Here is a 16,268-nt window from a genome sequence, read left to right on the forward strand (position 1 = left end):
CATGCTCGACCCACTCATCCTGCGATACCACAGTACATATATTGATGTAAAATAAATGATATCTTTAAGAAAGAATGAGCGAATGGAGTATGTGTATAATGAATGAAGCGTGGTATAGGCTAGTATATTTATATGGTGTATGAAAGAAACGAGAACAAATGAGAGAGTAGTTGGATAGGTCAATTGCAATTCAGAATTGGTTGAGGACGAACGTGTGTACGAGTAACGTGAGAAAGCGTAAATAGAATTAGATATATTTCATCGATAATTTTTATCATGAGATATAATATTGTTTAATAAATGTACAATATTTTCATTTAAATGTAATATTCATGACTAAGACTGATAGTAAAGTTATCGATATGTCTACTTTACTATAGAATCTTTGTTCGTGTAGTTACTGGAAATCTATTATAATATCATGAATATTACATTGAGATACATGCTACAGGTTGTTACATTTAGTATCGGTACTAGTCGTGACGATCGTTTATAGTCTAGATTTTATAGTTGTTTGTAGAGACTAAATACGAAGGCCGGTGAAAATATAAAGCGATGTGTTGTTATTATAGTCATACATCTGGTCATTATAGTAATAGTCCATTTAGGGTGTGGCAATAATATTTGATGAGAATGGTCTGTTGCGAATGTATAGTCATTATGTTCCAAAGCGTAAACACTGTCGCGTGTAGTCGCTATAGTGGTTATAATTATCATAGTTACTACTAGTCGATATAGTCCTGATATTTGTTATAGCTTCCGGGATTATTATAGTCACTATAGTCACTACTATAGTCGTTATAGTCACTATAGTCAGTATAGTTGTTACAGTCACTCTGGTTGTTATAGTCACTATGGTCGCCATTCTTGTTGTAGTCACTATAGTCGTTATAGTCGCTATCGTCATTATAGTTACCATAGTCGCTATATCTGCTATAATCACTGCAGTCATTATAGTCACTACAGTGCGTATAGTTACAGCAATCATCGTAGTACCTATAGTCACAGTCGTCACTATAATCATCGCAACTTTTACAGTCACCACAGTGACATGAACGACGAAGCGACTAAAAGCGAAGTGACTACAAAAGAGGCAACGAATGAAACAAAAGCACAAACTCTTTTGTACTCGCCGTTACGCGGACGTGTTATAGTCAAAACTCCGCAGCAAGAACTGACGTTAGTCGGCGAAGCAATTCGATTTATCGCGCTTTTCTTTTCTTCGTCGCGTAGCCGTGGGAAATGCTAGAGAGGACAAACGAGAGAGAGAGAGAGAGAAAAAGAGAGAGAAAGAGAGAGACGGAACGAAACAACGACGGAATTTTTGCAGATCCCAGGGACGACGAGTGAAACGACGCAGAAATGCCTGTGGGCGGACGGGTCGCAGGCAAAGTCGGGATTTACAGCTCCCATTATAATGGTAATGTAAACAGGGATATTGCACCGTTACGTGTTACGCGCACGTAGAAACCACGTTTACCACCCCGCAGCTCCGCGATTCCCCTCGCGTTTATTAGCGTTCGATGGATGTTCGGGTATTTGCATACCCGTGGCGGGACGGAGATTATCAATAGTAATGAAACGAAACGAAAAGGCCCTTTGTTGCCCGCGAGTCCATACGAAAATTCGCGAGGCAATCCGATACCGTATTACCAGAACACGATGCACCGTTTCCACGCACGATGGTTCCCATTTTGTTCCCTCTAATTGCTTTTCGTCCGGAATATAGAATATGTTTTTTTTTAATACAATTCTGAAATGGAGTTCCTGCACTTCGGGCTTTTGACGTTGATACAGGGAACACTGTGTAGCCGTGCGAATATACGTGCTACGCGAAACGTTTCAATTACACGTTCAATTAAGCGCCTCGTAGTCGAAATATCGCGTGTTTAAGGGGAGATCCTGGTGTAGACGATTTTTCCCTTTATTGCTATCGATAGTGCAATATTTCTAGAATATATTCTCAAATTTTCAATTCAATCCTCGAAATATTAAGGTCCCCATAGCGCGTCTACTTGGCACGCTTTAAACGCGTTATTCAAATTGGCGGGGAAGATATTTTAAAAACTGGGTTACCAATTCACTTGAAAGTTTGCATACGTATGCTATGATGTAAGTACTAGTAGGTGAATCTAAAAATTAAACGAAATAAATAATTTAAACAACTTTTTTGCACATGAATGGACGTAAAGTTTCCACGAAAAGGTCAATTTTCTCTTCAAAGCGGCTTCATTTTAACAGTCTTCAACTTTTTCGAATTTTTAAAGGTTCTTCGGCTAATTACGTTCCCGAGGAATAGAAAAATTGTTTGTATTCTGGTTTTTATCAAATATTGGAGAAACTATAGCTCTCGCCAATTTCAAATGTCCTCTTGGAGGCGCTACATATACGCTCTTATAACTCAAAATTCCGATATATTTTAAAAATCCTCAAAAATTCTTTTTATACTATTATAGTTACTTAATAAAACCTCATAGTTTTCATAATGATCGAGTAAATACTTTTGACGGAAAAAAGTTCCCAAATGTACACATATTTTCAACGTTCTGCACCAGGATCCCCTTAATTAATTTTAATTAATTCAATTATTAAATATTTCAATTAATTATAATTAATTAATTTTTTTAAATTTGGAATTCTTTTTTCTTTTTAAGATTTAATCGTAAGGTTGATATTTATACGGTATACGATGTCATTCGATGGAGTGTTTAATCGCATAAAGAATAATTTGGTTATTTTATTGGAATTTTTATTTCTGCGATTAAAATGTCGACAGAATGCTGTTTTCATGAGTCCATTTAAGATAACAACTGACGTTAGAACAGAGTTTAATGAATGCTATCGATGGAATTCGAAGTTGGAAGAAACGACATTTCAGATGCACCGATCTAATTACATGCAAATTAAAATGCGAAGGAACACTCGTGCAATCTGTGTGCAAATCAGGAGAGACATTTTCGTGACCTGCGCCTCAAATATCATCAGGATGTTCGAACTAAACGACGATAAATTCTTCGGATAGCTTCCCGTGCGACGTAAATAATTGAGATAACTCTTTATAACCCTCCCCTGTTGCATTCCCCTTTCGTTGCTTTCTACGTGCACCTCGTGAACCGGAAGTAATTTAATTATTAATTAAAATTCGGGGTCATTAAAAACTTTTAACTACGACAGCACAAAAACGGGACACCTTTTGGTGCAGAGAAAAATATCGTCTTAGTAATTAAACTGAAATTTTTTAATTATATATAGCTAATGCATTATTTTCGTGCCACCAACGACACGTGCTAGCTTCCATTTTTCCCCAGCTTCTCTGGAGCACGAAAATCCAATAAAAAGTTGGAGTAAAATCGAGTATATGGATGAAGTGTCTGATAATTGGTGGTATAAATAAACAGCGGATGATAATGTACTTAAAAATAAATAGAAAAGGGAGAATAAAATTTTATCGTTCGAAGCTTCGTTTTTGAGAAATTTGGTTTCAAAGTTCATAGGGCGCGTGAGAGTTTAATTAAATTTCAGTTGTATAGATTTTAGCGTGTAATTGGTAACCTTTTGAGTTATTTTGTAACTCTGTCTGCTTAATATAATATAATATGTAAATACAGTGTCCCAAAATTCATGCAAGAAATAATTTTGTTAAAAAACACAGGTTTTTAATTAAAAATTGTAAATATTTCTCAACAATGAAGACGCGATTTTCTTTCATTTTTAGTTACCCTGAACTATCAGTTGTCACACTGTCTTTTCTTTTTGAAATGGCGCAAAATTCAAATTTTGCGTGAATTTTGGAACACCCTATAAAGGTGCTTAAAATTCGTAGCATTAAGACTTGAATAAAAGAACGCGCACCCCTGAATTTTCAACCTCGATTTTCTCGAGACCGGAACCTCGAACGAAAAAATGTCGTTCTTCCTTTTCGACTGATTTTTAGATGTAGAATCACATCCTGTCAGCTTGTACTACCAGCTATCAGTCATCCTGAAATATCAAATAAGAAACTCGAGATAGAGTCAGAAGCGTAAAAAGGCACTTCCTATCTTGGTACCTCCACTTTCCAGACACCCTGTATAACACTTCTAACGTAACTAAATTGACCAACCTACCCTTTAACATTTGATACACAATATTACAATGGTTATAGTTTAACAAAATGATTCTACAGTGAGAAGAACTCAAAGTCCTTTACACAGTCAGCTAGAATTCCAACAGCTTCAAACTAAATATTCGACTGAACAATATGCCACAATGTCCACGACGTCACTCAAGACCTATGACGCAACAAAGATAGAATATCGATAGCTTTAACTCAAATAGAGACACTGTATCAATCGCAAGCTTGACAACTACAAGGCTAATACTCGTCCCAATGGGTCACCTGTGTAGTAACAAGCCCAAAGTAAACGCCTTCGCGTCCTGACCCGTCCTTGACCATGTCCGAAACTTCATAACACGAAGTTTAAGCATACAATACCCGACAACTTCCATCTAAATACCATCGACACGCTCCGGTGAATTCTAACAACCCTATCGCCCAGGCTATAGAACCCAGCAGCCCCTGCTACCCACGCTCACAGATGGGATCAAGCACATTGGAGATAGGCTTGAATCAATCTAGAAACTTTTGTCCAACTGACGAGTAATCGGAAAAGAGAAGAATTAAATAGATCTAGATTATATTTAATCTCTGTATAATTTACTAACTAGCTTAATAACTGTTTGTCAGTGTCACCCAAACGGCGTACTACGTCTCTCAGACGTGGTGTTTAATTTTGGCCTGATCGCCGTATCACGTCTGAGAAACGTGATATTTAAGTTTGGCCTGATTGCCATATCTCGTCTGAGAGACGTGATGTTTAAGTTTGACCCAATTGCCATATCACGTCTCTCACACGTGCTGTTTACGTTTGGTCCGATTAAAATGAGACATGTCTCTCGCGATACCGTAAGCTAAGGGCTAACTCTTATTCACGAACTCTGCAACCGATCCTCGACCCAAAGAACTCCCAATATCTCCCAATAACCCAGACTACGCCCCGAATGCCGAAACCCCAGTGCAAGGTGCTGATTACAAGATAAATCCAGCATGCTTTCAGGGAAAGGCTACAGTGGTATTAACGAGGAGATCATGTGGATCAGCATCGGCATGGGGATCACGATCGCTGTGCTGATCACCATAGCGCTATGCTACATCGCGCGAGAGAAGTGTCGGAAACGACACGAAGGCTACTACGCCTCCTGACGGACGCTTCCTCCGCCCTCGTGGGCCTCTTGGTCCTTCTCACCGTCGACGCCGGGCGTCTTTTTCAGCCCGACCACATCGAGAGGCAAGCCGAGGGCGTACTACATCACCGTATAACGCCGAAATCCGGTGACTAATGGCTTGGTTTCGGCTCCAGCGAGCTGACGTTTCACCACGAACGAGGAATCGACCGACTCTCTCTTATTCCTCCACTTCTTTCCTCTCCTCCTTCCTCGCTCATCCCTTCGTCCCACACTCTCCTCCCTTTTTTCACAATCCACTCGTTCGTCCGTGTCCCAACGAGCATCAGGTTCCATCTAGCGATCCTTGGAATTGTCGTCGAACCGGATGAACCCCGGACGCGATGATGATTTATGGAGCGTGAACTGTAATCACTCTGCCTGGCGCGGGATCACGGGAACCCCTGCTACTCCCGTTTCATCGACTGGCTAATTAATCGAACTTCGTTCTCGCTATTGTTTCGACGGATCATCCACGGAGTCTTGTCGACGAGAATCGGTCTGTTTCTTTGGAACCTGATCCAGGTTGATGGTTGCAACAGACTCCAACGATCCTGTTTGCTGGCTCCAGAAGAGAGTCTGAAGGATAGAACGATGAGATCGCCGTGGGATCGGTTGGTCCAGGACTCGGGAAAGATCGATGTACCGTTCTGTTCGTAATCAATCGACACAGACTTTGTGCTTCATCTCGCTTTCATCACGAAGGAACGGTTCCTACCTTCTCTTCACTGGAACAACGAACTTCTCATCGCATGGTTGGTCCTAATTGTATCGCAGTTATCGAGATTTTATTCAAACGAGAAAAATATCGGATTAATTCGCTCGAATAATTAAACAGTGGCGTGACTACTGCCATCGATAGAAAGCGGAGAACGAAAGCAATGAAATGGTCAACTGAGTTCGTTACTCGAAATTGCTCGTATAACTACAAATAGCTAGATACCTCTGAAGGGGTCCCAGCGAATATTGTTTCTCATCTTCTCGATTTCACGTCTGAGTTCCTTAATCGCGCGTTCGAACCATTAGCATCCTTCCAAGCAATAAGAGCTTCCATTCTCCTTCAGTAGCAGAGGCAATCGGATAATCGAGGAGCTCCGGTTAATCGAGCTCCCGGCCTAATTGGGAGATGCGTTAAATCGTATCGAAAACGACGCCGTTCGAACACGCGATTCGCAGAAAATCGTTGGAGAATCTTCATCGAACGTATCTCTCGTCTTTCATCCGTGAGAGAAGAAGAGTTTCGAGGAGGAACAGCGGAATTTTCAGCGACGAAAGTGGAACGACGATGAAACGACGCAACGAAAGTGACGTTGCGAAGAAAAAGCTTCAATGACACTGAAACGATCCTGGTTTTCGTGATTAAACCGAGTGAATCTTGCAAGTTGACCGATTCAGAGGGTAAAAGAAGCAACGCTGTTGTATTGTGCGTTCGAGAAAAGAAGGCACAGCGTACTTACATCCTCGCGACTGATTAACTCCGCTGACACCCCCAAGATCACAGGCAGTGATCGCTATTGACCGAAAACGGTGACGAAGATCATCACCGATGATTAACTCCTATGAGTACTACAATTAGACGACGAAGATCATCGGTCCACTCGAATTTTAAAGTTTTGACGCTAGATTCGGTGTCAGAGATCCGAAAAGCGAGATACAGTCAACATTTACTCCAATTCCACTCCAATTCGTGTTTCTCGGCATCGCACAGTGGGCCAGGGGACCCTAAAAGCTGGGCGAAATTTAAAAAGTGCGGGGATTCTTGTAAATGTTGACTATGTCCCGTTTCTCGGGTCTCTGACTCCGAATCTAGGGTCAAAAGTTTAAAATCCGAGTTGACTGATGATCTTCGTCGTCTAATATAGGACCCATAGGGGTTAATCATCGATGACCGATCATCTTTGTCACCATCTTCGGCCAATAACAGTCACTGTCTATGATGATGGGAGTGTCGGCGTAATTAATCAGCATTGAGGATGTAAATGCGCTGTGCCTTCTTTTCCCGAACGCGCTATACTTGCAGTGCTGAGACTGGTTGGTAAGCAAAATATTCGGGGCAGACTTTGTTCATTCGAGAGATGAAGGGATGAAAATATGTCTCTAGAAGGGAAGAAGGCACGCGGTGGGGGACGCGTCGAAAAACGTAACCCAAACTCGCGAAGTTTCAACGTTAATGGAGTTCCAGCGGCTTCGCGTATGTTAATGGCGGCCATTTTGAGGAACGAAGCCATTTCGCGAGGTATTTCGGACCGCGCGGATAATGTCTATTGCGAATGTTTGTATCGGCATTTAGCAAGGTTATTTCTTGTGTGGAAGTAGAAGCAGGTACTGCAGGCTGGAGTGTATAAATTTGGGATGCAAATCTTCTGCTGGCATATTTTAGAGAGTTGGAATAACCGCTGTTGCTTATGAAGGAAACAAATCTAGGGACATTTTGTCAATCTCGTGTCCTATTTCCGAGGAATCGATATCTCCGCGCTGGGAATGGTACGACTTCATTTTAACCCTTTCATTTAAACCCTTTTGATTGACAGAGATTAGCATGTTCGCTACCAACGTCAGATACACGAATGAAACTAGTTTTAATTAAGGGATCAGACTATCGCAATGTAATAGACTATCTCAATTAATTCCTGTAAAGACGTCTAAAAATGAAGAGAAAATTTATGTAACGTGGGCTGCAATATCTCATAAATTTCTATAAGCTCAACATACTTAACGTGGATACGCAACTTAATCCCTATCAGTAGAGTAGAGAGCCCTCCTCTAAAAGGATTAACATATTCGCTACCAAAATCACATACACGTATGTAACTAATCTCTATTACGAGCTCAGCCTCACAAACGAGACATCAATTTTACATTTTCATTCCAAAAACAATGAAACCTGTTCTGAATTTAGCAAGGATTCAAAGGGAATGAAGCAGACTTTAAAGTCTCGAATTATACATCACATACACATACGTGACACACTAATTTTTATCACAAGCCTAATCTCACATATGAGGCATCAATTTTACATTTTCCTTGGAAAAATGACCACACTTGTTCCGAATTTAACAATTATTCAGAGTGAATGAAATAGAATACAGAGTCTCGAATTATAAATTCATTGCCAACATCACATTCACATATGTACCACAATAATTTCTATTAAAGGCTAATTTTACATAGGTGTCACCAATTTTACATTTTCCTTGGAAAACCGATCACATCTATTCTGAATTTAACAAATATCCAGAGTGAATGAAACAAAATTTAAAGTCTCGAATTTCAATTAGAAATCCTTCTTCGCAACGTGACAAGTAGCATATTCACCATCAATTCACCATCATGGCGACTATGCCTGCAAACGAATCTTCCCTAATACTTCCCAACTTGGGCGAAAAGAAACAGGTCAATTTCATCGATTGACTCCTCGTCGTTCCCCTGTTTCATTTCGACCAAGCCCCTAGCACAATGCCCTTTCGCGAGGGCTGAGTCGCCATAGCCTCACCCCATCTTCTCAACTCGTAGAGAGGCGCCCTGTACCATTCCCAGACAACTGGCAGCCATCGCGGACACGGGCAAAAGGAAACTTGCGTGGAGCCATGGTTCAAGGTCGGAAAGTCCCTCGATAAATCGCCAAGTTTCGTAGACGCCGGTCTCCAGACACGCCCGCGTCAATTTTTAAACAAACCCTGCGCTTGGCAAGAAACGCGACAGTGGGATTCACGAGCTGGAGGATCCATGCCAAAGCAGCCACGTTTCCGGCTCTCTGGTCATCCCTTCCTGTGGTCATGGAAATTCCCATCGGGCTGCTGTTTCACGCTCATTTGCGAACACGCGAGAACGTCGATTCGTGGCTAGGCTAGGACATTCTGATCATCGATTTGGCTCATGTTTCTCGCGTGGCTGGTGCTCCGTTTGCGGTTGTCCGGCTTATCCCTTTCGCTATGGTCATCTCTGTAGGGACCTTGATACGCAATTGCTCTGATCTTCTGATAGACTGAGTGGTTTCGCTGATGCGAACATGTGTGCGTCATAATTCAAAGCGTTGAGGGGATGAGGCAGTGGTAGGTTCAACACCTGGCTTTGTTCCCGGTGTTGGTAATTTTCGAAAATGATTGGAGGGTATCGATGATTCTGATCAAAGTAGAGATTACGTGTAGATCTTTGCGTGGTTTCCTAATATGTTGAAAGGAGTTGAAAGGTTTCGTTACTTATTAGCATGGTCGCTGGTAGTTGCTTCGATCGTTGGATTAGTTGGTATTTTCGGAAAAATAAAACTTGGGGCTCTCGGTAGATACTTAATTATTTTCCACCCTATTAGTTTTGGTATATATGCCTCGTTAGTTGAAGATATATGAAGATTCACAGATAAATACTTTGCCTGTTCCTTAACCCCTTGCGTTACTATTTAATTGCCAAAAAATTGCGAATCGAAGAAGCATTTAATTGTAATTATCTTCTATACGTTTAGTTTGTTCGCAATGGAATTAGGAATAGCTTTTAGAACTCGTGCAAATCTTGCGCATATCGAAACGTGTTAAGTATAATTTCACTCGCATGACAAGAATAGTTTCGCTTCATTCAGTTTGGTATGTTGATTGCACAACTAGTAGGAGTCGTCGTTATAGAGCAAGGGGTTAGCTTCTGTCATTATTTATATTATTTATTTATTATATTATTAGTCAGCATAGGAATATTATTTATCATAAGCAATTTCAAAAATTATTATTTATATTATTATATATTATTAAATTATTATTCGCCATAGGAAAATTATTTATCATAGTTCCAATAATTTCGTATGTCGTTATTTATATTATTTATTTATTATATTATTATTCACTACAAAAGGATTATTTATCATAGCTCCAGTAATTTCGTAAACCACTATTTATATTATTTATTTATTATATTATTATTCACCACAGGAAGATTATTTATCATAGGTCCAGTAATTTTGTATAATATCATTTATACTACTTATTTATTATATTATTATTTACTATAAGAAGATTATTTATGATAGTTCCAGGAATTTCGTATACCATTATCTTCCCATCAGTCATGAACCACAGACACACAATTCCATTGTTAAAATCACGAATAAAATTCCCCATAAAATCGAGAATCTTTATAGTTAGGAACATCTTCGTGCAAAATGGCAATTTTGAAAACGTAACAAGAAATCATGAGTCGTTCGATAATACCGAAACGAGAATGCATCCAAAGTCTCGTAGATTCGGATGACGAATAGACCTGGAACAAGAATCATCGATATAGGTGGAAAGAAACTGTCGAATGAAAATCTGTGCAAAGTAACTCTGTCAGACTCGAATTCCAATTGCCAATCGAAGTGGCCATCTTCTCTCCGCGCGTTCCTCTATTTTGTCATACATTATGCACACCGCGTTCCATCTTCAAATTTCAGGCAAAATCCACCATCCAAATTGCAATTTTTTAACAGCTTCCAAAAGCACGTCGATCCACTGTTCCTCTTTCGAAGATCACCATCTTCTGCTGTTCTTCATCTTCGCGCGTGTCTCTCATAGATAACGACGATCGATCCGCGATTAAAAATTGTTTATTCCGATTAAAAGGTCGGAGGTGTTGGAAAAATTCATCCGACATGCGATCACCACGGGTTGTTCGTAGAACTCGCGGCGAAATTTAAGGAAATTTCAAACACGGAATCAGCATTTTACTGAATAATGGATGCATCGTGCGATTTTTCGTCCGCGTAAAAGATAACTCCGTGATTCATCTCCATGGAGGTCGATCCGTCTTTTCTGACAATGTATTTCTTCGAATTTTTTTTTTCCTTCTTTCTCCCTGTCCCCAGTGTACGCTATTTTTGCCGGGGAGTAAGTTTCGCGGAGGTTAAAACGAAGGGTACGAAGATGAAAGGCTACTTCCGGTAGATTGGGTTCAGCGAGGTTCGAGGATTCTGGCTTGCTTAGCGAGATTGTATATTGTCTTATCGAGAAACATCTCTCTTTTGTGGACCAACTGTGGATGCCTCTGTTTAATTAACCCTCGAAAGCTGTAGTAAATACACACATCCAGCAAACATCTTTATGTTCATTGTAAATAATGTTCAATTAAGAGAATTGATAGCACTCTACTGATGGTGATAGTAATAATAGTAATTTAAATAGGATAATGGAGAATATTATATTAACTTATTTTTGTAATTCTTTTAATATTATAATATTATAATTATTTACACACACACATCCATCAAATATTTTTATGTTCATTGTAAATAATGTTCAATTAGAAGAATTGGTAGCACTCTACTGATGGTGATAGTAATAATAATAATTTAAATAGGATAATGGAGAAAGAGAATATTATATTAATTTATTTTTGTAATTATTTTAATATTATAATATTATAACTATTTATAATATTATATTAATTTATTTTTATAATTATTTTCATAATAATTATTATTATTATTTTTATATTTTTTTGAGTGTCGTATTATTATATAGGGTGTCAAAAAGTTGGGACCAAACTTGGACTACGTGTGTTACTGGAGTTAAATAGATGAAAGAAGTTCATGTACACTTATGTCCTAAAATGCTTTATTAACTCTACTAATCGTATCACAGTGTAAATAACTATTTCCAAATTTTTAATTAAAAATTTTATATTCAGCATTATCGCTTTGATCATTTGACTTCTCGATTTTTCTTTTAATATACGTACTATGAATTTTTCAATATTTTCTTCTTCCATTTCCTCTTTTTTTTTTTAAGTTCTCTGTTAGTTTCTCGATTTACAGGGTTTTCGATCGGCCATGGTAGATTTAGTATTAAAAAGATACATGTGTTCAAGGATTTATGGATAAAATTCGTTTCACAATTCGTTGTAGAGAATTTTACCCACTTCTTTTCCAAAAATTTTTTTTCATTCTCAAACATTTCTTATATGTATCACGAAAAATCATAAATATTTTTAAAGACTTACATCTTTTTAATGAAGCATTTTCAGACATAAGTTTGTATGAACCTTTTCAAACTGTTTAACTTCAATAACACGTAATCCAAGTTTGATCCTAACCTTTTTGGACACCCAGTATATTTCATTTTTTCATTTTTGTTACATTTTTATACATCAAAGGGTTCATGCTCGTATATATGTTAATAAATGGATAAATGAAAGCTAAATATGTGGAAAATTAATATCACCAGTGGCTACGTTTTTAAATGAAATTGAAACAGTACACACACAGGGTGAAATTTCACCCTCGCTAGCTTCAAGGGTTAATGCATCTAATCGATCCATCCAACTGTGTCCTTTTGGAAGAAATATCTCAGTGTTTCGCATGCTGACCGTAATACTGTTTAGACGTCGATATATCGGTCGAATTAATTTTCATGACGAAGAAATCTGCTATTGCAAAGAAAATTGGAGTATCTTCTACATTTTTATTTCCCAGACAACATTCTTTAAAATTCTCGACGCCGATTCCTATCATTAACACTTTCTTAAATTATCTAATTCTTATAATACATAAAATCTATTTTCATTCGTTTCTTTATACTCAACCAGGTTAATAACGAAACTAGAATTTTTTGAAAATATGAAACATGTTTCTTTCAAAAATAAAAATACGAAAGGTTTACCATTTTTAGCAGTTTTAATTAATTTTCTTACACCCAACCGGGTTAATAAAGAAACTAGAATTTTTTGAAATTGTTCCTTTTTAAATGAATCTTTTTATGATCCATATTCCTTTATTAAAATAAAAGTAAAGAAGGTTTACCATTTCTAATATTTTTATCATTTTTAATCAATTTTCCTTATACCCAACCGTGTTAATAATTTTAAATTGCGAAACATATTCCTTTTAAAAATCAAAACAAGAGAGAGTTTGCAATTTTTAACATTTTTATCATTTTTAATTAATTTTTTATGCTCAACCAGGTTAATAACAGAACTGGAAATTTTTGAAATAGCGAAACACGTTCCATTTAAAAATAAAAATTAAGAAACGTCTACCAGTTTTAATATTTTTATCATTTTTAATAATTTCTTATATACAACCGTGTTAATATTTTTGAATCGCGAAACATATTCCTTTTAAAAATCAAAGGGTTTGCCATTTTTAACATTTTTATCATTTTTACCATTTCGTGATAGTCATCCATGAAAGCCAGGATTTCCCATTTCTTATCTCTAAATCTCGAATATTACGATATTAAATACGATAAAATATCTGGTATCTCGAACGTCGATCTCGATATCCGTTTGAATCAAGCATTTCGTTATTTGGCAGAAATCCACGAGGAATAATCCTCTCGCGATCCCATTAAATACGGAACAGAACTTAATACCTGACTGCCGCAGCTACGAACAAATCGAACAACCCGATGATTGCTCCTGTTAGAAATATTACCCAACGATTATCAGACGATCGCGAACAACGCGGCTCTGAACACGCTAAAAGCGACGCAAACGCTTCGCACTCGTCTCGTACAAAGAAACAATAAATTCGCAGCGGGTTGATCCCGCGCGGAGGGTAGCTTCCGATGTAAGAGGATTAAAATGGCGATCGATCGTCGGTGTTTCGAGCTTTAAACCGTTCGTATCGATACTTTCCACTGGCGTCTGAACGTTTACGAGTGATTGCGAATAAAAAAGGAAGGAAAACGTGAATCGGCGGTATTTTCCTCGATCGACTCGATCACGAAGCGATCGAAACGAGAATTTTGGGAACACGTAGAAACGACAGCAATGAACGATACTTTCGATTTTAAAGCAGCATCCGTGTCAGTAAGCCGATAATTAACTCCTATGAGTACAATTAGACGACGAAGATCATCGGTCCACTCGAATTTTAAAGTTTTGACGCTAGATTCGGTGTCAGAGATCCGAAAAGCGAGATACAGTCAACATTTACTCCAATTCCACTCCAATTCGTGTTTCTCGGCATCGTACAGTGGGCTAGGGGACCCTAAAAGCTGGGCGAAATTTAAAAAGTGCGGGGATTCTTGTAAATGTTGACTATGTCCCGTTTCTCGGGTCTCTAACACCGAATCTAGGGTCAAAAGTTTAAAATCCGAGTTGACCGATGATCTTCGTCGTCTAATATAGGACCCATAGGGGTTAATCATCGATGACCGATCATCTTTGTCACCATCTTCGGCCAATAACAGTCACTGTCTATGATGATGGGAGTGTCGGCGTAATTAATCAGCATTGAGGATGTAAACACGCTGTGCCTTCTTTTCACGAACGCGCAGTACCAATGGTTGCAAGTGCGCAAAATTTGGCTAACATTCTCAGTGACTATTAATTTCATTTCTCTCTAATTACTCTGGATAATGGTAAACGTTTGTTTGTTCTTAAGGTTCGTTCATACGTAGGTTAAAATGTAATTTGTGTCTCGCCATATTGTTGCAACGCGAATCGAATGGCGAATTTTTGAAATGAGTGTTTCGCCATTAACTATGGGGTTAAGAGAAAGATATTACAGGTGAGAAAATAATTAACGAAAATGTTTGAGACATTTGAGAAGATATTTAAGAAAGTTGAAAGTCGTCCCTTCATTTATTAAAACACGTTTGTTCGGATATTTATAAAAATTCAGAAGTCACTAGTAAAATTCCCTAAAATTCACTAGTAAAATTTATCCATTATTTGTTACAATTTTCCCTCGTATTTTCTAGTAATTTAAAATGCATTTCTCTGTTCGAAAATTTTCGGAAGATTGTTTCCGTCTTAGTGAACGAATTTTAAGAATAGTTCGCCAAATTAATCTCCGAAATAATTACCAAATATGGTGATGATAAAGAAAATGAAGAAAACTGGACGCACAATTTATAGTCATCCGTTCCTCCAACCCATTTTTCGCAATTTCTGTCTTTGAAAATTATAATTGAGTAGAAATTAACGAATAAGCTATCGCGAGTGTTTACACTGCACTCGTATAACCGTGTTTTCATGAAGATCGTTCGTTGCAATGTACAGGGTGTCTCGTAGGTTTACGTACGAATTTAGCTGCCGTAGGTATCCTAAATATAATGCACAGGTGTCTCGCAAACCCGGTTTTATTAAAAAGTTAGGAGAGAAACGTGGACCATGAAAAAGATAATAAGAGTCTCGCGTGCTTTATACACCTTGATAAGGTGCAAGATCAAGATAGATAAATAAAATTGATAAATGATACCTATCTTTCGTTTTGATACAAAGTAAAATTTTGGATAATTTATTCGAACTTGAATATAAAACTGTATATTTTTAATCCTCTGCACTCGATGTAACAAAAGAATAATTCGAAGCTTTTCTTATATTTTGATAAGCTCGTTGATACTCGTTATGCTGAAATGAAAGAAGAGAAACACGTGTTTGCGTGAGAAATGAACGAATGAAATTATTTTATTTCAATATTTCACGTGTAGTTATATTTAATATAATTATTGTCTCTTGTTCGATATTTAAGTTATGGCATTAAAACAAATGGCGACTGAGAATCACCTCTCGAGTACAAAGAGTTAATAGAACAAATATAAATTATTAGTATAATAATAATATATTATACTAAAGTTAAAAATTTAATTTTTTAAAGTTAAAATTTTACGTTGTTTCAAATCGTCTATTGAGATAATAATATATAAACAAATTCGCTATACTTAATTAAGCAAATTATTCCTTATTCCTGTCTCCTATTAGGCTATAAATAAGTGCATTATCGTCTTTCCTTAATTTCGTAATTTTATTTCCAAGAAATATGTATAGAAGAATATTTATGCGACACTCGAATGGCAAACGTTTTCACAAGAATTTATGCGACACCCTGTATATATGGAACGATCCAAGTTAGAGATGAAATATTATTAGTTACTATAATCGTAACTGTGGATGTAAATATCGACGACTTCGAGTCTAGAACCGAGGAACGGATGAAACTCGGTTAATCGACACGAGTACCTAAGTATTAACGAGAAACATAAACGGCGAAGGAAGCATAATTGCCAAGAGTAATATTCATTTCTGAGAAGTGAACGAGC

The 16,268-nt window shown here is 37.6% G+C and overlaps 1 protein-coding gene across 1 annotated transcript; it reads left to right on the top strand.

Annotated features, from left to right (window-relative positions):
- Positions 1–1,362: 1,362 nt before the first annotated feature.
- LOC108547706 (uncharacterized) lies at positions 1,363–5,242 on the top strand. Its single transcript, XM_017900330.1, has 2 exons — positions 1,363–1,420; positions 5,097–5,242. Exons 1-2 carry the CDS (start codon positions 1,363–1,365, stop codon positions 5,240–5,242), a joined length of 204 nt encoding a protein of 67 aa, XP_017755819.1.
- The last annotated feature ends 11,026 nt before the right edge of the window (positions 5,243–16,268 follow it).

This window comes from Eufriesea mexicana, unplaced genomic scaffold (assembly GCF_001483705.2).
Source record: "Eufriesea mexicana isolate 0111107269 unplaced genomic scaffold, ASM148370v2 scaffold1140, whole genome shotgun sequence".
Classification (NCBI taxonomy): domain Eukaryota; kingdom Metazoa; phylum Arthropoda; class Insecta; order Hymenoptera; family Apidae; genus Eufriesea; species Eufriesea mexicana.